This window comes from Cetorhinus maximus, chromosome 9 (genome assembly GCF_964194155.1).
Source record: "Cetorhinus maximus chromosome 9, sCetMax3.hap1.1, whole genome shotgun sequence".
NCBI classification, from domain to species: Eukaryota; Metazoa; Chordata; class Chondrichthyes; order Lamniformes; family Cetorhinidae; genus Cetorhinus; species Cetorhinus maximus.
In genome coordinates, this window is record NC_135887.1 from 84384083 (window position 1) to 84411901 (window position 27819).

General features: G+C 43.0%; 2 protein-coding genes and 1 long non-coding RNA gene across 3 annotated transcripts in view; 2 read left to right on the top strand and 1 right to left on the bottom strand.

Annotated features, from left to right (window-relative positions):
* Positions 1 to 1500: 1500 nt before the first annotated feature.
* slc67a1 (solute carrier family 67 member 1) overlaps positions 1501 to 27819 on the bottom strand; it is a 132435-nt gene continuing 106116 nt past the window's right edge. Inside the window, exon 10 of the mRNA XM_078548970.1 lies at positions 1501 to 5700. Coding sequence (XP_078405096.1) covers positions 5606 to 5700 — 95 coding nt within the window. The 3' untranslated portion in view covers positions 1501 to 5605. The remainder of the gene's footprint in view (positions 5701 to 27819) is intronic.
* Positions 11686 to 27801, top strand: LOC144684772 (uncharacterized). The gene is made up of 2 exons (XR_013577566.1): positions 11686 to 14889; positions 27475 to 27801. It is a non-coding gene; the product is annotated as an uncharacterized LOC144684772 (long non-coding RNA).
* On the top strand, positions 25596 to 26251 carry phlda2 (pleckstrin homology-like domain, family A, member 2). The gene has a single exon (XM_078548975.1). The coding sequence runs from the start codon at positions 25800 to 25802 to the stop codon at positions 26208 to 26210; it is 411 nt and encodes a 136-aa protein (XP_078405101.1). The 5' UTR covers positions 25596 to 25799; the 3' UTR covers positions 26211 to 26251.

Sequence of the window (27819 nt, forward strand, 5' to 3'; positions counted from 1 at the left end):
CCTGCAAGGCCATTCTCCCCCCCCAGTCCTATAATGACTCACTCCCCCAACCCCGATAAAGCCCAAATTTCCTTCGACCCATGCCCGCCTTCCCCCATGCTCCAGAAAGGCCTCGCTCACTCCAGCCCCTGGCCCGGTAAAGCCCTGCTCTCCACCATCACCTACCCAACTCTGGCCTCACTCGATCTGGTTTAATATCAGCTTCACCAGCTCCACTGTCCAAAAACCCATAGTCCACTTCAAAACAAAAAACAGAAGAGAAAGAGAAACAAACAATTTAAAGAAGGAAGCTTTTTTTTAAAAAGCTAGAACTAAAAGAAAAAACCAGCATCACCACAATGCAGCACTGAAATTCTTCTGCAGAGTTGGCAAAAATGCTAAGCCCTTTAATATTTACTCCCATCCAGTACTTCACACTCCTACTTAACTGCAATGTCTGCATTATCCTCATCTTTTGTGAAGACATGCAAAACATCCATTAAGGACCATGTCCACGCCTTTCTCATACATTATCTTTTCGATCTCCAATCAGCCTTAATTTTTCCTTAGTTATCCTCTTGCTCTCTGAACCCTCTCTATCTCCTGTCCATGCCCTTGAATGCCTCCCAAAGCTCTGACACTGATATACTTCCAAGTTGCTGTTTACAGTCCATTTTTGCCAAAGGACACCTCAACTTGGTAAAATTGGCCTTTCATCAATTTAAAACTTTTACTTTTTGTCTATCTTTATTCTTTTCCATAACTATGCTATATCTAATTCATTTTGGTCACAGTGATCATAATTCACTCACACTTATACCCCTTTCATCTACCCCAGCTTCGTTTACCAAAACTAAATCCAGAATTGCCCCTTAATTAGGTTTGCTATATACTGGCTAAGTAGGTTCTCCTGAATGCATTTTAAGAATGATGCACCGTCTCTATCTTCCACACTAGTTTTATCCCAGTAACATTAGGGTAGTTGAAATTCCCTACTATTACTGCCCTATTGCTTCTGCACATCTCATCAATTTGCTGATATACTTGCTCCTCTATCTCCCTCTGACTGTTTGCCAAGAGTATATATAGACCCCCAGTGTAATTGTCCCTTTTCTGTTCCTCAGCTCAAGCCATCTGGCCTCATTGGATGATCCTTCTTGCACGTCATCCCTCCTCACATCTGTGATTGTTTCTTTAACCAATATTGTGACCTCCTCCACACACCCTACTTTTATATCCACCACTGTATCACATCTGAAAACTCTGTAACCAGGAATGTTGAGCTGCTATTTTTGCCCTCTTTAAGCCATGTTTTGCTGATAACTATGAGATCAAGTGTCTATTGATATGTTTAGTTCATTTGCCTTATTAGGCTCCTTGCAGTGAAGTGTAACCCACTGACCAACTCTTTTGTTGCCCATTTTCTAGCCTTTGTTTTCTCTCTGTTATGATCCCTGTGGAGGTCAACAAATCAAAAGAACCAAATGACCCCAATGTGAAAATCAATGGACCAGATTTCATTTTTTTATAACTTTTATTTTAACAATCAAAGCAAAATCAGCATAAACATGTATTAGTAGACAATTTGCGATCAACATAAATTACACATTAAATAGCAAATACAGAAAAGGTGGATCTCAGATTTACTCAGCAGTCCACGCAGCATAACTGGCACCAATTTCAGCCACAAAGTCCTTCAAAGCTCTGATCTTCCTCAGGTAGAATTCCAGCTCCTTTTCTTCAAGGATTTAGCCACTGATCCAAATTGACAGCAGCTCCCAATGAACATGAGTTCCATGGGTACAATCTTCAATAAAATAGCATACTTCTCCAGAACCTCTTCAGCTCTGCTCATGATGGTCTTGATAGCAAGAATTCACCTTTATCTGAACCTTCAGTGACAATCCTGTGCACTGTGTGGCCAAGTCTGGTCAGTCAATTATTTTAAGTAACAGAAACAACTGCAGCCACCTTGTATTTGCCTATTGCCAGCTCCTGGATCAGCTATCATCTTCATCAGTCTGCCTGAGCTGCACTGCTATGTGATGTGAGCTTGGATAGCTCTGTGTCATTGTCTGGTTTCAACCAGTTTCAGATTCCCCAAAAACCTGAAGTTTCATTTCAGTTTCCCTAGAAACCTGAAGTTTCAGTTTTCCTTTCAGTTATGTTCTGACTCAAAAAATACAAGCTTTGAAACCAGGGTCAATGCACCCAACAGAATATTCAAGTTCAAGTATTCCTCACTCACCAGTTGCAACACTCCAAATGCTTGCCAATATTTGGGTCAGAGCAGTTAACTTGATATATCCTGATCTCCAAGATACATTTCAACAGTTCAATAAGATTAATTTAACAGCACCTTCCTTTCCTACCACAGCAATAGATGAGAGGCTATGTCAAGGAAGCACCATCACATTCAAGTCACACACCAGAATGACGTAGACACGCCACCCTGCCTTCCTCAATGTTGGGACAATATTTTGGCAGTCCCTGCCTACCTCCAGTATGGGAGAAATGTCAGCACCAGGACTGCAGCAGTTCAAGTACAATGCCCACCACCAGTATCCCATGGCAACCAGGAATGGACAACAAATGTGGCCTTGTCAACATCCTGAGAATTAAGGCGTATTTGTATATATATTTCCCACACACATCGTGAAATGAAAGGATTCACTCAGCTAGTTGGTCAGGATGTGGTAATTTCCCTATTGCAGGCAGTGATAGGACGAACTGCAGTAGTGCTGGGCTGGAAGGAACTGTATTGACTCTTTGCTAAGGCTATACCTTGGGGTGGTTGCCATTCTGTCTCCATAGCACATCAATGAAAGCTATTTACAGACTTGTTTAATTACACAGCAACAGAAACCATCCAATGAAATCAGATATTTAAAAGATATGAATGGGGGTTCCTACTGAGGTCATGCATTCATGAATATGGAAAGATTCTGAAGGAGCTCACATATTATCTAATGCTCGATGAATGTGTAAACGTTTTGCATAATAACTAACTGCAATGATCCTTTTGTGCCTTGTGAACTTTTTGAAACAAGAATACTAAACAGACTTATCAGATGTTGAAAAAATGTTCTCTGAACGATATTTAAAAATCGAGTTTGCAAGTCTTTGTTGGCTCAGTCAGAAATTTATTGTACCAGTGGGAACTGAGTCATGTAGAGCTGGACGAATGCCAGGTACAATCCCTAATCTGTACTGTTACTGTGTTCCAACTGGGGTGGTGGAGTGGTACTATAATTGGCTCACATATTCCTCTCTTGATCATTATCAAATGACCCGTATTAGAAATGTGTGAGTATGAACATTAGGTGAGAATAAATCTGCTTCGTCTGACAAATCCAAGCTTGTGCCACACCCATGGAACCATACATTAGCAAGTGTTAGTGCCTTCAGGAGATGGAGGAAATTTTTAGGGACAGCTAAAGGGAAAAAAAATCTAAACTATATTCATAAACCACCGACCTAACTGATGTGAATCCAAGTGTAAACTAGTGTTATTCTGGTGTGGCATAATTATGCTAGTGACCCATCTGGTTATTTGCCCAGCTTCACATCTTGTTGTGTTCCTCAGTCAGCTTGGCTCAATAGGTAGCATTCTCCAGGTGCTCTTGAAAATGTCATGAAGACATTCCAGTCAACATTCCTCTACCAACTGACACCAGTAAAATCTGTGCCTAGGGGCATTTTGGATCTTTGCTGTTTATAAATCTTGCATGTGCAGAATTGTTACTGAATTTACCTATATAACAAAGTGTTTTTTAAAGTAACTCATTGCCTTTGAGAGATTTCTGAGGGGTGATGAAGTGCTGTATAAAATGGTAATATTAAAGCTTTTCATTCAGTCATGCAGCAGGGAGTATCAAAGCGGTGGCTACCCTTTGTAAGAAGCGGTTCTAAAAGTAAAATTACAGACATTTGCTCATAGTTTGTTAGTTCCTGCACAGTATGCTACAGGACAAATTCAGTACTAAATTGGCCAGGAGTGTGGATAACAGGACTGGCTGTTGGTGCGCAGTGAGTCAGGAGATGAATATATTGGCTAGTTACTAGTGCCATGTGTCAGTAAAATGTGTGTGTCAACTAGTTTTCAGTAGTTCTAGAAGTGCTTATACTATTTGTGGAGATCTTGTGGCACAGTGCGAAGTGTCCCTGCCTCTGAGTCAGAAACTCAAGGACTTGATGGCTTGGAAGGTGTGTTCATTATGCGCTAAACAGGTTGAGTATCAGCTTGAAACAAAAACAGAAAATGCTGGAAAATCTCAGCAGGTCTAGCAGCATCTGTGGAGAGAGAAACAGAGTTAATGTTTCGAGTCCATATGACCCTTCTTCAGAGCTGAAGAGAAATGGAAACGTGATGAAATTTATACTGTTTAATGGGGGGTGGAGCAGGTAAGCTGCAGACCAAACACAAACTGGGTGACCGCTTTGCGGAACACCTCCGGTCTGTCGCAAGTATGACCCAGACCTTCCTGTCGCTTGCCATTTCAACACACCACCCTGCTCTCATGCCCACATGTCCCTTCTTGGCCTGCTACAGTGAAGCCCAATGCAAACCGGAGGAAAAGCACCTCATCTTCTGAATAGGCACTTTACAGCCTTCTGGACTCAACATTGAGTTCAACAGCTTCAGACCATGAACTCTCTTCTCTATCCTCCCCCAACTTTTTTAATCCCCTCTTTTCTACATTCATTTTTATTTTTTATCCACTTATTTTTATTTTTATTCATTTATCCGTGGTTTTATCCCCTTTTTTATCCCCCCTTCTATCCCATTTTCTATCCTTTTTTCACACAATGCTACCCTTGTTCTACTATTATCACATTCTGCTTTCTTACCTTTACGCCACTATTAGCACCTTTTTTTAGCCCTTACCACTACCATTAACACTCCCTTTGTCCTTTAGTTCATGACATCTTTGTCAATCTCTCCTTAGCCCCCACCTATCGCTGGCCTTCTCTCCAGCTCCATCTGCTCCACCCTACTTAAACAGTATAAATTTCATCACATTTCCACTTCTCTTCAGCTTTGAAGAAGGGTCATACAGACTCGAAACGTTAACTCTGTTTCTCTCTCGGCAAATGCTGCTAGACCTACTGAGTCCTTCCAGCATTTTCTGTTTCTGTTTCAGATTCCCAGCATCCGCAGCATTTTACTTTTATCTGAGTATCAACTTGTAAATCCTTCCAATGTCAACTGATAAGAGTGGGACAGATTCCTGCTTAGCCATGTGATGGAAAAAAATGGAGCCTCTACTATCACCATCCATAGCTCCAGGCTACAACGTGCATATAAAAGTTATATTGCCACAGCAGCTTGCACTCTGTGGAGGGCTGCTGGATGGCCAGTGTAGATCAGATTAGTTCCAACAGTACATGGTTTGATCCGTATTCTGGCTGTGGTGGATTCGGGATCTGCCTCCTTGTGACGCTGTGGTCGTACCTACCTTCAGGCAGAGAACTCAAGAAGAAGAATATTATTCATACAGGGGAGTCTAACAGTCACTATGCAACATTTTTCAATGCTCCAGTGATTTTGCAGCATTGCACCGAAAAACTGCTTCACTCGTGGCTCTGATTTCCGCTTATCAAGAGAACCATTTTCTCTTATCTGTTATCGGAACTGTGTTGCCTCATTCATCATCCTGTCCAAGGTGCAACTGGATTCCTTTAATTGCAACATCAACCTTCTACCCTGACACCTGAAAACTTGAAAAACAGGTCAATTTTATAAATTGACTATCAGCTGATGCCTCATTGATAACATGTACAGTATTGGGTCACATGGCTTCAATGGGACTATAATGGGAATGAGTGTTTGCACAATGATTGCAATAAAAGTGGAAATGCACAATGATTGTCAACAGCGTTCTGGAGTATAGCTAACTTGCAAGCCAACATTTTCCTGGAGGAGGGGCTGGATATTACAGCATGCTGAACTTTTGCACAATATCACAAGATAGGTTTGGCTGAAGAAGGCAATCAGTCTTTTTAGTTTTATCTGGCTGGAATATCAACTTTAGACTGGAAGGATGTGCAAGCTATGAGGTCAGTCTCTGAAGAAGTGAAATAACTGTTGCACACATGTTTTCATGTAGTAGTTGACACACTTCATTTATAGCAAAACAAAAACAGAAACAGAAATACCTGGAAAAGCTCAGCAGGTCTGGCAGCATCGGCGGAGAAGAGCACAGTTGACGTTTCGAGTCCTCATGACCCTTCAACAGAACTAAGTAAAAATAGGAGAGGGGTGAAATATAAACTGGTTTAAAGGGGAGGGGGTGGTTGTAGGGACAAGCAAGCAGTGATAGGAGGAGATAACCAAAAGATGTCACGGACAAAAGAACAAAGAGGTGTTGAAGGCGATGATATTATCTAAAAGAATGTGCTAATTAAGAGTGGATAGCAGGACGAGCAAGGTACAGATAGCTCTAGTGGGGGTGGGGTGAAATAAGACTAAAAGGGCATAAAAGGTATAGATAAATGATGGTGGAATACATTTAAAAATAATGGAAATAGGTGGGAAAAGAAAAATCTATATAAATTATTGGAAAAAACAAAAAGGAGGGGGAAGAAACGGAAAGGGGGTGAGGATGGAGGAGGGAGTTCAAGATCTAAAATTGTTGAACTCAATATTCAGTCTGGAAGGCTGTAAAGATGAGGTGCTGTTCCTCCAGTTTGCGTTGAGCTTCACTGGAACAATGCAGCAAGCCAAGGACAGACATGTGGGCAAGAGAGCAGGGTGGAGTGTTAAAATGGCAAGCGACAGGGAGGTCTGGGTCATGCTTGCGGACAGACCGAAGGTGTTGTGCAAAGCGGTCACCCAGTCTGCTTTTGGTCTCTCCAATGTAGAGGAAACCACATTGGGAGCAACGAATGCAGTAGACTAAGTTGAGGGAAGTGCAAGTGAAATGCTGCTTCACTTGAAAGGAGTGTTTGGGCCCTTGGACGGTGGGGAGAGAGGAAGTGAAGGGGCAGGTGTTGCATATCTTGCGTTCACATGGGGAGGTGCCGTAGGAGTGGGGTTGAGGAGTAGGGGGTGATGGAGGAGTGGACCAGGGTGTCATGGAGGGAACGATCCCTACGGAATGCCGCCGGGGGAGGTGAAGGGAAGATGTGTTTGGTGGTGGCATCATGCTGGAGTTGGCAGAAATGGCAGAGGATGATCCTTTGAATGCAGAGGCTGGTGGGGTGATAAGTGAGGACAAGGGGGACCCTATCATGTTTCTGGGAGGGAGGAGAAGGCGTGAGGGCTGATACGCAGGAGATGGGCCGGACACGGTTGAGAGCCCTGTCAACTACCGTGGGTGGAAAACCTCGGTTAAGGAAGAAGGAGGACATGTCAGAGGAACTGTTTTTGAAGGTAGCATCATCAGAACAGATGCGACGGAGGCGAAGGAACTGAGAGAATGGGATGGAGTCCTTACAGGAACCCCTTACAGGGGTTTGAGGAGCTGTAGTCGAGGTAGCTGTGGGAGTCGGTAGGCTTGTAATGGATATTAGTGGACAGTCTATCACTAGAAATTGAGACAGAGAGGTCAAGGAAGGGAAGGGAAGTGTCAAAGATGGACCATGTGAAAATGATGGAGAGGTGGAGATTGGAAGCAAAATTAATAAATTTTTCCAGGTCCCGACGAGAGCATGAAGCAGCACAGAAGTAATCATCGATGTACCGGAGAAAGAGTTGTGGGAGGGGGCCGGAGTAGGACTGGAACAAGGAATGTTCCACATACCCCATAAAGAGACAGCTGGGGCCCATGTGGGTACCCATAGCCACACCTTTTATTTGGAGGAAGTGAGAGGAGTTAAAGGAGAAATTGTTCAGTGTGAGAACAAGTTCAGCCAGACAGAGGAGAGTAGTGGTGGATGGGGATTGTTCGGGCCTCTGTTCAAGGAAGAAGCTAAGGGCCCTCAGACCATCCTGGTGGGGGATGGAGGTGTAGAGGGATTGGACGTCCATGGTGAAGAGGAGGCGGTTGGGGCCAGGGAACTAGAAAATTGTTGATGTGACGTAAGGTATCAGAGGAATCACGGATGTAGGTGGGAAGGGACTGGACAAGGGGAGAGAGAAGGGAGTCAAGATAGCGAGAAATGAGTTCCGTGGGGCAGGAGCAGGCTGACACAATCGGTCTGCCGGGACAGTTCTGTTTGTGGATTTTGGGTAGGAGGTGGAAGCGGGCCATCCGAGGTTGGGCGACTATCAGGTTGGAAGCTGTGGAAGGAAGATCTCCAGAGGAGATGAGGTCAGTGACAGTCCTGGAAACAATGACTTGATGATGATGTTTTTATCACTTCATTTATAGCCTCTGAGATCCTCAGGCCATCTGAATGGCTGTGAGTTCTTCAGGGAGAGGGTAATATTTTGTAAGCCCACTCAAATGCCATCTTTATTCCTTTCCTCTCCTGGTTCTCCTCCACCAAAATTGCAAACAATAGTCATTGCAGATTCCATGGGTATTGCTTAGGCTAGAGCCTCTTAATGATGGGGGCAAAAATGTGTGGGTAGTCTCATAGGCCCAAGGGTATCAGGGGCAAGTCTAGCTCTACATAGGTGCAAAGCAAAGAAAAAACAATTTGAAAACTTATGTGTAACTCCAGCAATCTCCCTTGAAAGTTTCCCCAGGCTTCAGGCTCCAAATTAAATCACATCCACCAGTCTCAGCTAATACTAGCAACAGGTCAATCTCCTGTTACATTGTAGGTTACCTTCAGTGCACTGGGGACATATGTCACGGATTTTGGGAACTCCAATTCCAGTCATCCTCAGTTACATCTATTTTAATTACCATCCAGTTGGAATAGGCATGCATGTTACTTGGGAGAATTCAGGCAGCAAAGGAAGCTGAAGCACAGCCAACATGGGACAGAAGTAACATCTGTGTCAACTAGCAGTTGACAAAAAAGAAAAATCACAGGCATTTCAGAGCCTAAGAAGCAATGAAAATGGCGTGGAATTTCATAGCCATCCATTCTCATCTCTGTCTTGTGCTTGCCCTTCACAAGCTCAATCGTTTCACCTTTTGTCTTACTGCTTTGGCATATTTTAAAGTATTGTTTTGTGGTTGTTTCTTCATTCTAAGTATCATGCCAGCTTATAAAGGATCTTATATACCTCTTTTTGAGACAGCAAAGGACCAGTTTTTTGACTTGTTCTTCAGAGATGTCTTTCTAGTATCAGAGTGGTTTATCCCCTCTGCTCCATTTATATTTTATCCAGGGCACTGTACAGTTTGTGCATGACCACTGGGGACTCAACTACACTGATACAGCAAAATAGCTCAAATTGGAGCATAAAAGCAAACTACTGTGGATGCTGAAAATTTGAATTAAAAACAGAAAGTGCTGAAAATACTCAGCCGGTCTGACAGCATCTGTGGAGGGAGAAACAGAGTTAATGTCTTGAATCAAATATGACACTTCTTCTGAACAACAGTCATATTTGACTCGAAATGTTGGCTTGGATTCTCAAGGCAGGTAGCAGGGGTCAGGAAAATTCCTGGATTGGCCCACTCACCATGGGACAAAGTGCCCGCAAAGGTGGGGTCTTCACCCTGGGCCGGGGTGCACGCCTGCAGTCCGGCCAGCTGACCCAGGAAGAAGTTTGGAGGCAGCCACAGGGGCTGCCAAGTGTGGAGGTGGGCTTTTTAAAAGGCCACTTCGGTGCTGTGGGACTTTGTCCCATTTAAAATAAAAACACAAAGGTGCTTCAGCCCTCACCTCTCACAACCTCTCACCCTCCAAACACTCCCCATGCCACCTCATGCTCCACTGTCACCCTCCATATCCCCTCATGACCCCTATGCCAAGCTCTACCCTTCCACCCAACCCCCTATGGTCCCTCATGCCCCCTATGCCAAACTCTGGCCTTTCCATGCCCATTGACCCACTATAAACTGTCTAGAACCAATGAACCCAATAGTTTATAGTGAAATGTATTTAAAAAAAAGCTTTATAAAAGTAATTCATTCATAACTTTCTCCAATGCAGAAAAAAAGTCATTTCACTACAAGCTAATAAAAGTGTCACTCATTCAAATCCTTTAAAGTATCAATAACAAAAACCACAAACCCTTAAAACCACTTAACTTGTGTAATCAAATATTGTGAAATTGACAGCAGAAATCAGAGATCCTGAGCTGTCAATCAAACAATGTCTTCTCTGGGCACAGCTGCTTCAACAAGCTTAGTGGATGTTGAAAGCCCAGACATCCATTAGGATATTTTCATGGTTACTATAACTGAGATTAGATTTTAATTCCTTCCAGCTTTTATTAATTGAATTTAAATTCCTCTAGCTGCTGTGGTATGATTTGAGCCCATGTCCCCAGAGCATTAAAAGCAAAATACTGCGGATGCTTGAAATCTAGAACAAAAACAAAAATACCAGCATTAGCCTGGCTCTGGATTATTAGTCCAGTGACACTACCAGTTCACCACTATTTCCCCTTACTGAATGCTGCTAGACCTGCTGAATATTTATAGCACTTTCTGTTTTCAACTCAAATTCTAATTGCTGTTTATTGCTGTCTCAGGCTGTTTAGATATAGTGAGCTACGGGTCTGCTAACTCACATAGATATCCTTCATCCTCCATGGCATTTTCGATGCTATCAATGTTTAGTTTGGCATCAGTGTTACAGATATGCTGCAATCACATTCCCAAGATCAAGCTGTAAATACCCAGGTTTTATTATCTGCTGAACCAAGTCAGCTGCCTAGCAGTAGAACAGCTGTGATGTGAGAGCTGCCGCAGCACTTCAGTCACTTTAAAACAGTGGCCTTGGTGACAGGCTTTTCTCCAAAGCTGTGTTTCAGTTGTATGTTTTTGAGTTGTCAACTTTTCTAAGTCTTGTAGTTTAGCATGTCTCATTAACAGGTACCCTAAGCCAGCAAATAGGACCCCTAAATCACGCTATTGGGCGCTAACCCACAAACACTTCAGATAAACTGCAACTTGCTCTGCAATAGCGGTGTGTCAATGTGAACAAGGCTGGAATCTCACTTGATTGCTTGTTCACAGTTTGCCTGGAGCTCTGTACAGGCTCAGAGATGGGGCAGAATGAATTAGCTTTGCAAATGAGATTGCTATACTATACCTGTGAAGACCTGAAGAGTGAATTGGGCTGAGTTGCCCAGTCAGACAGCTCCAATTAGCCCAAGCATTCTCAGACTTTATAAAGGATAGCTGGTGTCAAGTACTTTTTCTCTCCTGCTGGTACCCATTGCTTTTGTGGGATACAATTTTACATGCGCTGGCAGAAAACCAGGACCTTACCCAAATGATTATTCTTTGTGTATTAGCCAAAACCATCGTTATTCTTAGGCTGTTTGATCATGGAGGACATCACAGTCAAATCTGATGCTGACCTTTCACATTTTCTATTGGTTGTCACTGGATAGTGATATGGGGTAGAATCAGGCTGTTTTACCTCTTTTCTATAACCAGAGGTGCTGAGGCCAATTGTAGCACCCCTATGACTACCTCAGCTAACTCAGTACAGAGTGTGCTTGCCTCAATCTTGGTGGATTCCACAAAGCAGTGGGTAACACCAAGAGTGAAAGCAATACTTGGTATCAGCTATTCTTTATGAATCTGTGAGAATTCTTTTGGTGTGGCTGAGTTCCACAGTTTATCAACTGTGTCATTGAGAAACCTCAGCTCCAGTTCTCAAGTTAAAACATGGAAGTTTAGCTTAACCATTAGCAACTCAACAAGGGCAACCAAAGTTCCTTTCATCATTTTCTTTTTGTTCCATCTTTTTTCTCTCTTTCCCGCAGCAAACCTTTAACTTCTTTGGAAGTCCGAAGAAGAGTCATATTGGACTCGAAACATTAACTCTTTTTCTTTCTCCACAGATGCTGCCAGATGTGCTGAGTTTTTCCAGCACTTTGTTTTTATTTCAGACCTCCGGCATCTGCAGTATTTTATTATATTGGGGATCTGCAGAGCTCAGTCTGACCTACTTAATATCCTGGTTTTGAGCCATGAATTAAAAGCTTTGAGGAATCAGAATGAATCTTCCTGTGGAGACTCAATATGCACTGACTAGTAAAACAAGAGGTAGGAGTTTGGGTGAGGCAAAAGGTTTGAAACTTTTGTCTGTTCAGCCTTTGTAATGAATGTTTGTTGTAGGGAGGAATAGAGGAAAGAATAAAGAAGCTGACTAAACAGAGGATGTTGAGTGGCCTATGTTCTGACCTGAATGATCTGCTGCCTGTCATTGTTTGAAGTTAATAGACCAACTGAGAGTCCTCCCTTTACACTCCTTGGGTACATACCTTTGTTTCACACCCTTTACTGGCTTGGTTGATACTGTTAACCATCCTGATTCAGTCAGGACTGGTATAGCCAATCCTGGTGCATAATCATCTAACTATTCATCAAGCGTGAGGCAACAGAAAAGTAATGAACAATATGATGAAGAGTGCACACCCAAAACCACACCCTCTTAACCTGTCTTTTCTCTTTAAAGTTGCTGACTGATCTGTGGTGAATTCCCAGAATTTTCTGATAATATGGGAAGGGTCTTGAGAGATATTTGCAGATATACTTAGCTGTATGATAAGTTATCTATGCATATTTAAACAAAGTAAAGCAGCAGCAATTTTAAGATTAATAAGAAGCACAAATTTAACATGCAGCTTAAGTATAAACCTACAGCTCCTGATGAGGAAACAGACTGAAGCAGGAGGGCGAATCCTGGAACTGGGATCAGACAGATGTTCAATTCAACACCAGGCAGTCAGTCAGTCTGCAGCTAGCCGGTCAGCCCACAACTAGCCACTAAACCCAGAGGGTTTAGCACTGCCAGGTCTGCTTGGAGTCAAAAAACATGTAATCCAATGCCTGGATTAGCTAATCATGTGCTACCCCAGAGCACTTTTACTGACTGACTAGTGGTCTAGCCTAATAATGAGAGACAGGAGGGGTAGACTTGTCACTGGAATTCTTCTTACTATCAGCTCCAAATAACTCTGTAAGCCAATATCCCTAATACAGTCCTAGCTGGAACATTGCTCAGTATTGTGTGGGTTTTACTGATCAATCTCCAGTAATAGCTAAGAATACTTGGCAGGGGGATATTAAACATTGGCCCCACCAACCTGTCTCAAAACTGTATGGAATCAATCAATTGGTTTGTGTCTCAATGGGGAGAGAGAGTGTGCACTCTGTATCAAAAGAAGAAAAGTTCTACATATGTGAATTTTTCAGTAGCTTGGTTCAGAGACACATGGATTTCCAGATTTGTCAGGCACGCAGCTGACCAAAAAAAAGCCATAGTGAGAGGCCAGGAAAGGTTGGCCCAGGTTTCCCAGGTTCTGGGATTCAAAGGGATAGGATCACGTTCAAGAGAGACAGTAACAGGTATGTAAGATGGCAACAGATGTGGGAGCTGGAGAGATGGTGACTGATGTGGGAGCTGGAGAGATGGTGGAGTGTTAGAGACTGGCTGTGGGAGAGAGGTGGCCGAACTTTTACAATTCAGTTATGGAAGTCTTATGCTCTTGTTACAAGCTGATTGTATTAATAAGTTAACTGAGAGTTGTCAAATTTCTCAACAGCTCCAATGGCACAGAGTATCTGAGCAGTCTCAGTAAAGTAGGGGCTGTGACTCACTATTCGAGGTCCTCTCCCAAAGCCATGTGATGAAATGCCCAATCACTCATTAAACAATTGGACATCTTTCCTGTTGGGGATTGGAGGTGTCTGTGGTTGGGATTATTTCTTACGCATTGTGCCTTCCCAGCCTCGTTGTGTAGCAAACTCTAGACACACCTGCACAACAACTAATGCTGTTGTAACAAATCAGGGACAGGCTGGCTCTGCATGATTTGCCTGCACTTGACTATCTTTTCCTCTTTACACTTTTATTTTCCCATTGGTCTCTTCAGCATGTTGAAAGCACTGACCCATTGCTAGGATACGGTTCCATGGGAACTTAGGCAACCTCCAGTATCTCAAGCAAATATCCATTTTTCATTGTGTAAACCTTGGAAGTGGCAGACCTAACAGTTGGGCAGTGAATACCAGCATGCTATTCAACCAATAGGGGCACCATGATTAAATCTATTAACATCCTCACATGATAATACTCTACCCACCCCACACACTTTCTGGATAGTAATTAGGAACAGGAACCCTGGCTGATGTTTCCCTGTGGCCATTTACCATAATCTTACTCTTGCCCCAGTTAAGGTGATCTAACTCAAGACAGACCAGGGATCAAGATTACTTCGCTCTAACTGTATGGCCATGCAACAACCTTTTATGTTTTTGGTTATCAGGTTCGCTTTGTCCGGCGAATGCTAGCTGCATCCTTAATATTAACACATTAGTTGGTGCTTGAAACAATACAGGCAGAGAGATCGATTAACTGAACAAACACTGGTGGTTTATTGGAACTAAGAACAGAGCACAAACACCACGTGTGCTTCTTCAATCACCTCTAACTCTAGACTTACAGTTACCAAAGTAGCCCGTGCTGTGTAGTTATTGGTCAATACAGTCACATGGTCATTAGCTACATTCTTTTAAAGGTACATAGCACTCCACTTTACCACACAACCCAAAACCTCCAACACAGAAATTAGCCCCTTTAAGTTACCATGTTTGCACCGCCATGCAAAAAAAAATTTAAAGAGCCCGCGCACTTCAAATCGTTCGCACATGACAACAAAAAAATCGAGGTTACCCTGCCGGGGATTGAGTCAGAATTCTTCCAGTGTGTGTGGCTTAGACAGGTTGAAATTGAAAACAAAATTCTGCCTCATGCCACAAGTTGGCTGGCTGAATATGTCTATCATCTGTGCCTCTGTCAGTATGTGTGTGTGTGCATTTTGCTATGTATCAAGAAGAGGTGGACTGCAGAAGGGATGGATAAACAAAGAACAAGATAAAGGTACTGAATATTTCAAGACAATGTAATAACTATTTTTCCTACAAGAATCACAAATGTTTTAATGTCAGAATTGCGCTGAGACCAAATACATCCCATGTTTAAATAGCCTTCTGATTCTTCACTGTCTACATTACCATAGTGACTACATTTCAAAATAACTTCATAAGAATGTAAAGAGAACTTAATAAATGTGAGTTCTTTTACCCTGCTGGATTGATCAGAGAGAGCCTCTAATGCCTGTGGAATCTTACCCAGCAAGGGGTTTGGTCTGAAGAAGAAAAAGGGAGAAAACTTGGGGAATTTCTGGATAACAGAAATCGAGTTTTTACATGTCACTCCCCACATACACCTGAGAACTGACAAAACTGGTTACTAAGATGGCAGGAAGTTTCAAACCTGTGGAAATCTGCTGTTGCAATGATTCCAATGGGGGAATTTTATTCTTGCTTTTACATTAATCACTAACTAGCTCAGAGCTAAAAAATCCATTGCCAATTTATGTGAACGTTGCTGGACTCCCCTCCCTACTTTATTGCGGTAAACTACAGCCAGAAGCGCTGACTACTCACTGATTCAGTTCATCTCAGCCCACACTTCTGAAAAATCGATAGAATCACAGCATGTAAGAGCACAGAAACAGGCCACCTCACCCATCAGCTGTTTGCTGGTCTTCCTCCACGTGAATCTAGCCTAATCGTCCTCTCTTACTTAAGCCTATACCTTTTTAAAGCAGCTATCTATTTCAAAAGAATTTATAAACTCTGCTTCAACAACAGTTTGTGGCAGAAAATTCCATATTCTAACTCTGTTCTGTGTAAAACAACATTGTTATCCAGATGATCTGTGATGGTTCTAAATATAACTTGGAGGCTCAGGCCTGCTGAATTGGACCAGATTACATTGAGGCCTGCCGATTTGGGCATGACTACACATCCCTGTGTTTAAACATACAGAAGCATCTATGTCATGGAAATCTTTGAACAGTGCAGAGCAAAGAGGAAACTTCAGAATAAGTGACGTGCCATTAATTATACCACTGTTACATTTGCTGAAAGAAATCAGCAGGCAATTCTCAAAGTTCTGCCCCCATTAAAATCAATAGTGATTATGATTCTCCATAAATGTCAGTTTTTACTTCACTCCCAAGGAACCTAAAAATAGTAGGCCAAATGAGCTGGCAATTCTATGAATTATTGCTCCAAGACTAGGTTTAACCTCCCAGTTGTTAAAAATGTATTGCCATTTCAAACATCAATTAGGATTTTTGTGTATCCATTTCCTGCACCTGCAATTTTAATTTTAATATACCTTATGTCCATTCAATTTATGAGACTGTTTACAGAATTTAAATTCTATTTTTTCCCTAGTTATCCTCATTAAGCCACAAACATAGCAAAATTACCTGTTTTAAAAGCTCTAATTTACTTATTAATTCCTGATTGTTTCAATCAGTTATGATTAAATGGATATACATATATCTGAAAACATATTTTGCTACTCAGAGGAAAGTCAGCTTAATTTGTCAGCATGAATGCTGCGCTATTGGAAGTGTTGTCTTTAGGATGAGACTTTAAACAGAGGCCCTGCCTGCTCTCTCAGGTGGACTTAAAGTATACCATGACATTACTTTGAGAAGAGCAGGGTAGCTCTCCTTGGTGTCTTATATCTGCCCTTCAACGAACACCAGAAAAGATCTGGTCATTACCTCATGCTGTTTGTGGGTGCTTGCTGTGCTCTAATTGGCTGCTGCATTTCTACTTTGTAGCATTGATTATGCAACAAAGGAAAGTACTTAATCAGCTGTAAAGCAATTTGGGATGTGCTGTGGTCATGAAAGATACTATATAATGCAAGTTCTTCCTTTTTACTGTGCACAAAGATTTGAAATTTTCAAACACATTCAAATCCAGTGCCACAGTCAGAGTTTAGATAATTTATTGTTTTCCATGATAAAGTGTTTTAATGTGTGAACTTAGTGTGTTTTCCTACCCTGAGAGCGAATTGCCCCAATTTAAATGAATTCCAGCAGCAAGCTTTTGTGAATTTTAAAATAAAAAAGATTACTTATTATCACATACTTGCCTGGAGGTTTAAAACATTCTTACACACACTGTCACGTACACAAAGATTAGATACAGAGGAAGAAAAAAAAATGATTACAACTTGGAATGATTTCAGTCTCTTTCACAGCAGGCCTGTCGTTTCCTTAGATCTGCTTGTCCAACACCTGGCCAATAGGCCATTCCTCTCTAGTTGGCCTAGGGAGCCACTGTGCTGGGAGAGACAGAGAGGGACTGACTGCAGGGCCTGAGGTGGTGGGAGAGACAGGCTGACGTTGGAGGAGAGAGACTGGCTGTAGCGCCCAGTGGGGAGAAACTGGCTGAAGGGCAAGGAAGTGGGATGGGGGGTGGGAGGGTGTTGGAAGAGATGAGGGTTGTGGGTGTAAGAGAGAGAGACAGTGTGTATGAGAGACAGAGTGTGTGTGAGAGAGAGTGGCTTCTGGGGTTAGGGAGAGACAGCCTGGGGGGTAGTGACTGGCGGTGGGACCCAGGGGAGACTCTGGCTGCAGGGCTGGGGGGGAGAGATGCTTTCACTGGGTGTGTGTGAGAGAGAGAGTGTGTGACAGTGAGTGTGTGAGGGAGAGAGTGTATGTGTGAGTGTCATGAAGCTATTAATGTCTATAATATTATTGGAAAATATTTTTATTTTAAAATAGAGGTTTGGTCTGTGGGTGGGTCGTAATTGGATTAAAGCCAGTTAGTCTGTGTGCTTTAATGTGTACCAGTTTTGAGATGTAAAAGAGGTAGAGTGCATTTGCATTTTTTTTGAATAGAGCATTCAAGAAGTGTGGTGAAATCTGGCACCTAGCTAGCAGAGACCAAGCAATATGTTTATTTTACTAATAAAATTGGTACTATGAAAGGAGTTTTATTGTTAGAAGATGTGGAGTTCAAAGGGGCTGGTGATACAATGAGAATTTACATTCAATGAACTGTGTTGGGTATAACAGACAGCAGTTTTGTGTGTGCAGGGCAGAGGCAGTGTAAGATCAAAGCAGCTGTAAGCCTACAACTGTCTCCACAGGAACCAAAGTGAAAGGAACCTCATTTTGAATTTGTAAGGTGAAAATGCTTTGGTGTCTGCTGAAAGTCTATGGTTTGCTGTTTCCTTAATGGAGAATAGTTTGGGAATTTGTTAAAAGTTATGATAGTAGTAATGTGCTATGTGTATATATTTGTAGTTATGTGTATATATTTAGCTATGTATATATATTTAGCTTGTGTAAATTGATAAATGTCCCATGTATTTTGATATAAAACCTCTTGAGAACTGGTGGTCTGATTCCTGAATATAGAGCTGCATCTCAAACATACAAAAATAAAAATATAGGTTATGACAGTTGTTTTAAGTTTCCTTCTAGAATTTTTAAATAACTCCGCTTTACCAACTGCTGTGCCATAACATGAGAGGGAGAGAGTATGAGAGAGTGTGTGAGAGAGCGAGTGAGTGTGCATCTAGCTCACTCACTCACAGGGCTGAATTTTCCCCCCATCGGGGGGGGAAGTTGATGGGCTGGCGTATACAGGCGCGCTTCCAATCGGCTCCCCCGATTGGAGGCACGCCGCCATTTTACGTGGGCAGGCCAATTAAGGCCCACCCAGCGTGACGTCCACACAGAAGTGCTATGTGCTTCCTGTGTGGGCGGGGGGGTTCCCAAAATCGAGAGTGCACTCTTTCACGCATGCACATGAAAGAGTGCACTCATCTCCCTGAGGCTAAGTGCTGCTACATGTAAAAAAGATAAAAACAGAAAAATAAAATTTCCCTTACAAGTCCCTTTATGTGACAATGTCACATGAGTTGGGACATGTCCATAATTTTTACAATATCTTTATTAAAATTTTTTAAAGCCTACATGAAACCTCGTCCCGCCCAAGGATGAGGTTTCATGTTTTTTCTAGTTCCCACCGGGGCTCCTGGCCTGCCTGCCAACCTTAAGGTTGGACGGGCAGGTCCTTTAATTACTTAATTGACCCTGTCAATGGCCTCAATTGGCCATTGACAGGTCGGCAGGCGCGCAGCTGATTTCGCTGCGCTCCCGCCTTCCTGGAAATTTAAATCGGGCGCGGTGACGTTGGGAGATCCCCCCCCCCACCTCACCGTGCGTCATTTTATGCATCGGCGAGTGGGCCCCACCCCCGCTCGCCAACTCGTAAAATTCTGCCCACAGTCTCAGGCTTCTCACTCATCCTCACCCTCACCTCCACACATCAACACATATTCACAACCACTCACGCAATGAGGGTGAGTGAGTGAGCACCCTGAGGCTGGGAGTGAGCCAGACACACACACTCCCACCTTCTCGCACTCTAATGGTCATCTTTATTAATTACTCATTTGTAAAAAAAAATTTATTGCTTTGACATTGTTTTATTTTTGCTCAGTAAGTAGTTTCTTTTCTTCATACCTCAGCTTTTTAAAAAAATTCATGTTTAATATTGTACCAAACCTTGTCTTTCTGAAATTTGCTCATTGGCCTCTTGAGTGAGAAAAAAATGGAAATGTGGTCTCTCGCATGAAAAGGTTGAACAAACCTGTCTTAGATGAATTGATGCTTTAGCTGGAGTGGAGGTCCTGTAAAAGCAGAGGATTCCTGTAGTTGAATCCCACAAGTGGCTGTGATTGTCCATTTTTTAGATATTTGCTTGGGTTTCAGGACTGTCTGGAGCTGAGTACTGCTAAATCACATGATAACTTACAGCCATCTTAAAAAGCTTTTGGTGTCCACTTTTAAATATATAGCTTTAAAGTTTGTAATATTTTCATGCCTGTACTGGACATGACACCAGTAATTCTCAGTAAGTTAAAAATTGAAGGTTAGCTTGCTTGGTTCATTGTAATTCTTGTAATTCACAAAAATAAAAGTATTATTTCATTCTTAAATTATTAATAATTTAAAATGCGGTAACATAGAGAAGCCTGAATTTGTAGATCACAAAGCAGTGAAACAGACAAAAGTTTGAGCTCAAAGAGAGATACTAGAGTTTGAAGTCATTATATGAACGTAAGAACAGGAATACGCCATTCACTTCCTGGAGCCTGTTTCCCATTCAATGAGATGATGTCTGATCTGCATTCTTACTCCATCCACCCACATTGGCTACATATCCCTTAATACCCCTGGCTAGAAAAGATTCTAGTGATCCCAGATATAAAATTATTAATTGAGTTAACATCAGCTTCTTTTTGTGAGACTAAGTTCCACATTGCTACCACCCTTTGAGTGAAAGGTGTAGATCAAATCTATTTGTTGAGACCCTCCCGCAGCCTGGATGGTGAAGCTGCCATCACGTCAGTTCAAATCAGCACTGAGTATCTGATTCACTGCTATACTCACTGCAGCCTATTTTCATTTAAAAATGACAAAATTTGGAAGAAGCTAGCAATGGCAAGATTGGCATGTAGTCGGTGAGATTTAAGGTCTTAGGTGGCCAGTAAATCTTGATATTGCAAGAATCTGGGCCATTCTGTTTTTCAGGTGAAAAGTTATGATTTCACGCACCTAAAATATGCTCTATATATAAAACCCTATCATAAAAGAAAGCACAGCAATGCTAAACTAGCGGATTCCCTTGTACAATCAATAAAGCCAGCATCCCGATTAACCCTTTCCATTCTGGATTATAAAATAGACCCAAAGTTATTATCCAATACACTTTAGTTCTTTTTATGATTATTATAAATTCTTACCCTGCACTTTTTCAATTACTTTTATATACTATTGGCATAGTGTGTCTAAAACTGTACCTAATGCTCCAGCTAATTAAGGTTAAGACCAACACTTGCTTTTATATTCCACCGCTCGAGATGCAAAACCAAGGAATTGGTTTGTCTTTTATAGCCTTATCTACATGTGCTTTACTTTGTATTAGCCGGTGCATGTGTCTTTCTGCTTGCTGCTCCCTTTATATTCTTACCATTTAAAGTATATATTCCTTCCTCATTCTAACTTCCAAACTGCTCAGTTGATAGCTCTCCCTTACCTCTGAGTCAGAAGGTTCAGAGTTCCATTCATACTTCCGAATTTGAATATATAATCCAAGCTGACATTACTGTGCAATACTTAAGGGCGTGGAGCACTGTTGGTGGTGGTGGTTTTCAGATGAAACATTAAACCAACATCCTGTAGACTTAAAAGATTCCATATGGCAACTGAAAGAAGAATAGGGAGCTTTTCTGCTGTTCTGGACAACAAAACCTTCTCAATACCATCAAAAATGGTCATTTACTCATTTGCTGTTTGTGCAGCCTTGGTATATGGAGGACCTCGTGTACAAATTAAGCTGTTATTTTCCCTTTTAAGAAAATGTCACAATTAGTTGTAAAGTACTTTGGGATTTTCTGAGGATATGGTAAAATGTTATAGGAAATTAACGTTCTTTCTTTCATGTTTTTCAACATTCACCTTCATCTGTCACTCACTTGCCCATTATATATAATCTGCATTTTCTCAATTCTCATCACAAATTACCATACCCCCATTTTGGTGTCAGAAAATTTCAATGTTGTTTCTTGAGTTCCTAAGCACAGATGTATATTGTAAATAACAGAAGCCCTAACAAATGTAACAGTGAAACATCATTCACCACATCCTTACAGCCTGAGCAATTTCCTTTTCTGCCCTCCAACAACCTCTCAATCCTCATGACCTATCTCTCTTCATTCCATGTGCTATGAGTGTCCTTTGTGGTTCCTTACCAAATGTTTTTGTACACGCACATGAAATCACATCCACAGAATTTACTTGATTTATCTTTTTTATTTCATAAAAACTATTAGTCAATCATGACCTTCCTTTTAGAAATACACATGAATGTCCCTCATATTTCTCCAAATATACTACTCATCCTCTATTATAAACTTTACAAATGAGACTGACCTAGAATTTCCTGGTTTATCCCTCTATCCTTTTTCAGTGATGTCTTTTTTAACATTTTCCAGGCCCCTAGTGCAGCGTGCCATTTGAAAAACTTTTGAGAAATTATAGTTAGAGCCTTTGCTATCTCTTCCTGAGCTTTTGTCAGGATCTTCAGGTGCAAAGTATTAGGTCTTGGTGATTTTCTCATCAAAATAATCAGATTACACAATATGACTTCATTATTACAAATTCCTGACCACTGAACTTCCTGTTCGTTTAAACGAGACATTTATTTAGTCAAGGTTTTGGGATGCATCTAATGGAGCCTCAACTGGGTTTCTGTGTATATGCCTGCATGCCTGTGTGCTTTTTGAGTCTGTGGGGCTCATCTGTCAGTGATTCGATTCACCTTTTGAACTTTGCCAGTTCCCTGAAACTTTTTTGCTGTCTGTCCTTATTTGAATATTAGTGAGCTCTTTGGAGCTCAGTGATCCTAGGGAGGCACTGGCATCAAGTGGCTTCACTGTGGGGCATGAAAATAGTATCAAGATCCTATGTACATCACAGTACCCTGATCTGCAGACATTAGTGAGGCTCCTATCCGTTTTGAGCAACATTGTGAGCACCCACCCACTCCAAAATTGCGGGAAGCCAGACTTCGGCAAGAACAAGTGCTCCTGGTCAATTCTTATTGAAAAATCTTCGTGCCTGCACGTGTGTGTGTGCACGCGTGTGTGTGTATGTGTGTGTGCGTGCGTATATATGTGTGCGCGTGCACACATATGTGTATGCACACGTGTGTGTGTGCACATGCCCACACACACATGCATGCCCACACATGCGCACACACACGTACATGCACATGCGTGCACACACGTGCATGTGTCTGTGCACGTGTGTTTTTCTGCCTTTTATGAAACTTGCAACAGGCATTCTCTCCACAAATGTCAGGTAGAGCCATGGGGCTGGAGTTTTCACAATCCCAATGTCGGGCTCAATTCCAGATCAAGAAACTGGAAGTGGTTGTGGTGGTGCATTGAGCACTATCTTCCCGGAGGCAAATAATTAAGAAGCTGCTTCCGAGAGCCCCATCCAATTAGGGCTGGTAGCTTGGTTTCAGCATTGAGAGGTCTGTTCTGCATGGACATGGCTGCTGGTCCCCTTCGTAGTGTGAGCATGGCTGAGGGGCCAGTAACAGGAGCAGCAGCGGCGCCAAGAAGGCGCCTGTGTTAGGAGGGGAGTAGTTGCCAGTGCAGGGGGTATAACATTAGTGGAGACATCAGTCTCTGTGAAGTGTCTGCAATGGCATGCCTTCTGCTTAGAGAGACCTGAGAATGCCATCACATCTCAGACCTGCCACAGTGAATTGAAGTGAATTCCACTGAACTGCTAGGCTCCTGACACAGTGAGAGGCCCCTGCACCATCAGGGAAATATTAATGCATTGCCAGAATAGGGACTGATTGCTGTATTACGCACCATCCCATAGGTGCCTCCTTGGTGCTGCTGCTACTCCCTCAGCCATGCCCGCACTTTGCTCGGGAATTCGAGATTTGTTTGCCTAGCTTGTATCGGCCAACACTCGCGGTCATCAATGCCAGGCTTCGCAGGGAGCACCACATTACTTGAAGTCCCGAGCGAAGTGCAGCTTGTCAGTGCACGTTGAACATGTGCAGTTGTGAAACACGTTGGTGTGCAATGATGCTGACATGCTGGATAATCCAGCGTGGGGATGATTCAGGTGAGCAGGGCTTATAATATGCTTAAGTATTGAAATTAAGTTTCTGATGTGTGACGGAGGGAAACATGACCCACCACTTACGGGCAGAGTGGACGATCACAAACTGGGTTCACAACAGCGTAAAGCCGATTTTTGGCCTTCTTACCATCTTGTCCACTCACACCCGCCATGACACTCGCCACCAACAGGACCGGACAATTCCGCCCTCTGTATGTATTTTTAACAACTTTCTCAATTTGTCCTGCCATTTTCAAAGGCTTTGTGTACATACCCTCAGGTCTTTCTGTTCCTGCAACATCCTTTGAAATTGTACTATTTAGGTTATATTGCCAAGAACTTACTTTCCAGAATCTAATTCTGGCAAGAGCGGGGGGCTCAAGGGCAGGTGTCTACCTACTAGACCAGCCATAAGGTGGGGGTGGCTTTTCAACAGCTGCAGGGCTAGGGCTTGCTTGGTGAAGGGGTAGAAGTAGCCTCAGGCAAGGGAAAAGGCTGCAGAGCGAGGGCTGAACTGGGGAAGGGGGAGATCCCAAAGTGTGTGTGGAGACACATGTTGATCTGTGCTAATGGCCTCAAGATGGTGAGGGCTGAGGAGGCAGCCGCCGGAGGAGATGAGGCCAGATGGAGATGTGAGAATTTGTGTGAGAAAGTGAGTGGTGATGTCTCTTGAGCTGGCGGTGAGTGAGATGAATGTGTGATGGCCTTGTGAGTGTGTGAGTTTAGAGTGATGAGATGGTTGCCTTACCCTGGCAGCACGGATGAGATCGTTCATCCTCTATCTGCACTGGATGGCCAACCTTTTCTGTGCAGTGTTGGCACTGACCACTACTGCCACCCCCTCCCAAACTGGATTGGTGAGATTGTTGGACCTCCTGCAGCCAGAGTGGGGATGGAGGACATCACAGAGGGCCTCTAAAAGCCATTCCGATGATGGGTCACTGAACTCTTCTTGGCTTTCACTGGAGCAGTCCTGGGCTGCAAACATTGAAAACTGTGTGCACAGCTGCAGTTTAGATATGGCACCCGGAGTGAGGAAACAGTGTGGTAACAGCTTGGCGGGCGATTCAGTGGCTGCCCGCCAGCGAGACAGCGCGTTTCCTGTGGCTGCATAATTAATGAGGTGGGAAGCGGATGATACGGTGAAAAACACTGCCATTGTGGCCTGCGGGTAAAACATCGTTTTTCACGCCTGTTACTGCGCTTAGTGCAAATCTGGGAAGCTTCCGCCCAGAGTCTTTGGCTTTATAAATGGAGGCAAAGTACAAATGTATAAAGTTATAACCATTTATAAAACACTGATTAGGCCTCAGCTAGGGTATTATTGCTATTTCTGGGCACCATACTTTAGGAAGGATGTTCAAGGTGCTGGAGAAGAGGTAGAGGAGATTTACTAGAAAGGTGCAGGGATGAAAGATTGGAGAGATTGAAGAAACTGGGATTAGAGTAGAGTCATAGACTTTGATCTTCATCGAGTGGAGAAGGTTAAAGGGGAATTTGCTAGAGGCAAAATCATGAAGAGTTTTGATAAATACGGAAAAACTATTTTCAGTGGCAGAAGTGTCAATATACAGAAGACACGGATTTAATTAATAAAATAATCAGAGGTGATATTAGGGGGAAAGTGAGTTATATTCTGAATGCACTGCCTGAAAAGGTGGGCACCAGACTCAATAGTCAATTTCAAAAGGGAATTTGGATAAATATTTGAAGATGGAAAAATGTTAATAGCTACGGGGACTGATAGAGTAGTGGGACATTTTAGAAAGCTGGTTCTAACAGCTGGGAGAAGCATGATGGGCCGAATAGCCTCCTTCGAATGCTGTAACCATTCTATGATTCATCAAAATCAATTTGAAGAAAAATTCCCAAACACTCAACACTGTAACCAAAGCAGATCTTCCCAAGTAGGTGCAGTCTCGCCCCCTCCTTTTTTGCTGTTTGAACAAATTTCAATTTGAAAAGCAAAGGAAACGCTTGCATCAGATCCTGTCATTTGACTCCTTTCCCAAAGCGCTTTGATCCTCGAGTGGGACTGGATCAACCCCTCCTCCAGTCTGGAGTTCACATCCTCAGTGGGTGAGGCAGGAAATGGGTGGATCCGGAGCGGCTTTTATCACAGGGAAGACTCAGTCATTCTTCAGTCTGGGCGCAGCCGGCGGCGGGGCAGCAACTTCAGCTCGTTTAAAACGGGTCGCTACCTTGTGTCGGCTCTTTCTTTTCACAACCAAGACTGGAAGCAGAAGCCCTCAGAATGAAGAAGAATACAGATGGCGCCCAAGTGATCAAAGAGGGAGTGCTGGAGAAGAGAAGCGATAACCTGCTCCAGCTCTGGAAGAAGAAGTACTGTGTCCTGACCCAGGACAGTGTCGGGCTCTTCCCGGATTGCCAGAGGCGCTCCCGGAGGAAGGAGCTGGCTCTGCATCAGATCCGGACGGTGGACTGTGTGGAGAGAACCGGCAAATACATCTACTTCACCGTGGTGACCACCGACAACAAGGAGATGGACTTCAGGTGCCTGGGGGAGAGCTGCTGGAATTCGGCCATCACCATGGCTCTCATTGAATTCAAGAACAGAAAAGCCATTCAGAGCTTCAAATCCCGACAGGAGAGTGAGACTCCGTCTCCGGACCAACAGGAGAAGGTGTTGGGAAGGTCACCTTAAACCACCCCCACCACCTCCCCCTTGCTCTACAGGTAAGGACAGGAGCCAAAAGCAATTCAATATTCTCACATCTTATATTCAATTCTCCTTCCAGTCTCTCTGTTTCTATCCGGACTGGAACCCTTGTCTTCCTTCCCACCCCCACCCCCGGCGCCGTTTCTCGGATCTGATCCAGTTGGGAAATATTCCAAATTGTTAGTAACTTCGTGCGAGCTAAAGCCTGACTAAGAGCTGCGAGAGGGTTCCCGGGCAGCCAGAACATGACAAACCACGTAGAAAGCTGATTCTTGTCCAATTGGCGGGTGTTTCCGACAGTCTGGTCACCGGGACTTTGATTTAGATTTTTTTTTAAAAAAAGAAAATCATTTCTAAAGTTTCTGGCGAAGTTTCGCTCCGCCATCCTGACACGTGGAGTCCGGAATTCCTGGAGCAGTTTAAATGTTGTCAGCGGCGCCAACCTTCGGCCACCGATTCTGAGAGCCTTTAAGACTTTCCTGTCACACTGGGAGCGCCAGTCACCCATCCCGAGCTAAGGTCGGTGTTCCCTAAACCAGGAGCCCCCCCCCACCAAAGCCCCGGACGGTGGCCTGGCTAATTGTGCGCTTATAAGGGAACTCGATGCTGACACGTGTCACCGCTCTGAGTTAAAATTTTAACCTGCTGCTTGGTATTCAGCTGATATACCAGGAAGATCCCAGGCTTGTGCTGTCAACCAGTGGATCTCAACCAGGGTAGTTAAAAGTGGCAGCAAATGAGGCTGTGAACCATGGGAAGAATCAGCCAATCTTACTTGCCATCCTATGCCATGTGTCTGGACATTGGGCGATGATGAGATCAGGCTGAACCGTGAAGCTTCGCCCATGATCTGTTACCATGACCACCTTGGCTGCTTCGTGTAAAAACGTTAATCAGAGAGGAGGTGGCTGTCCACTTCTTTTTGCAATGACATCAGAATGAGTCAGTGGCTTCAGGATAGGAGTGGAAAGGAAGAGGATCAGGGAAAGTCCACGTGTGCTCAATTGGTTAATCTGAGAAATATGAAAGTAAACTAATTCACCATCTGTTAGGATTTTTCTCCTCACAATTCGACGACTGACCAGTTCTTTGCTAGCTTCCACTTCATATACATTCGAGAGTCTCTTCAATGAATGCGAAAGCTAACATGCTGGGCTTTATTTGCTAATATTAAATATTTTAAAATAGCTTGTGGTGCTGAATGTTAGAAAATGCTGTGGTCACTGACTTTAATGTCTTCTCTTTCCAGACAGGCAAATTGATCATGGAAAGAATCTGACTGAGGATGTGGACGAAGGAAACCTAAGGGATTCGGAGTGATTCAAAATGAACACAGTTTCATCCTCTGAGCTGCTTCTGCCAAATCGATCCAAGCTGCTGCTGCATACAGAGCCAGTGGAGACCCAGGATCCAAAGCCAGGCTGAAGGGAGCCCAAAGAAGGCTGGCTGTAAAACAGCTTCTCTATTTATTTATCTTGCCGCACCCAAGAACTTTTATGTTTGCATCAACTTTTCACATAAATTATTTTGAAATCTAATTTTGCATATTTATTAAAGTTTTTAAAAAAAGCTTAAATCTTTCTTTTCTTTTCAT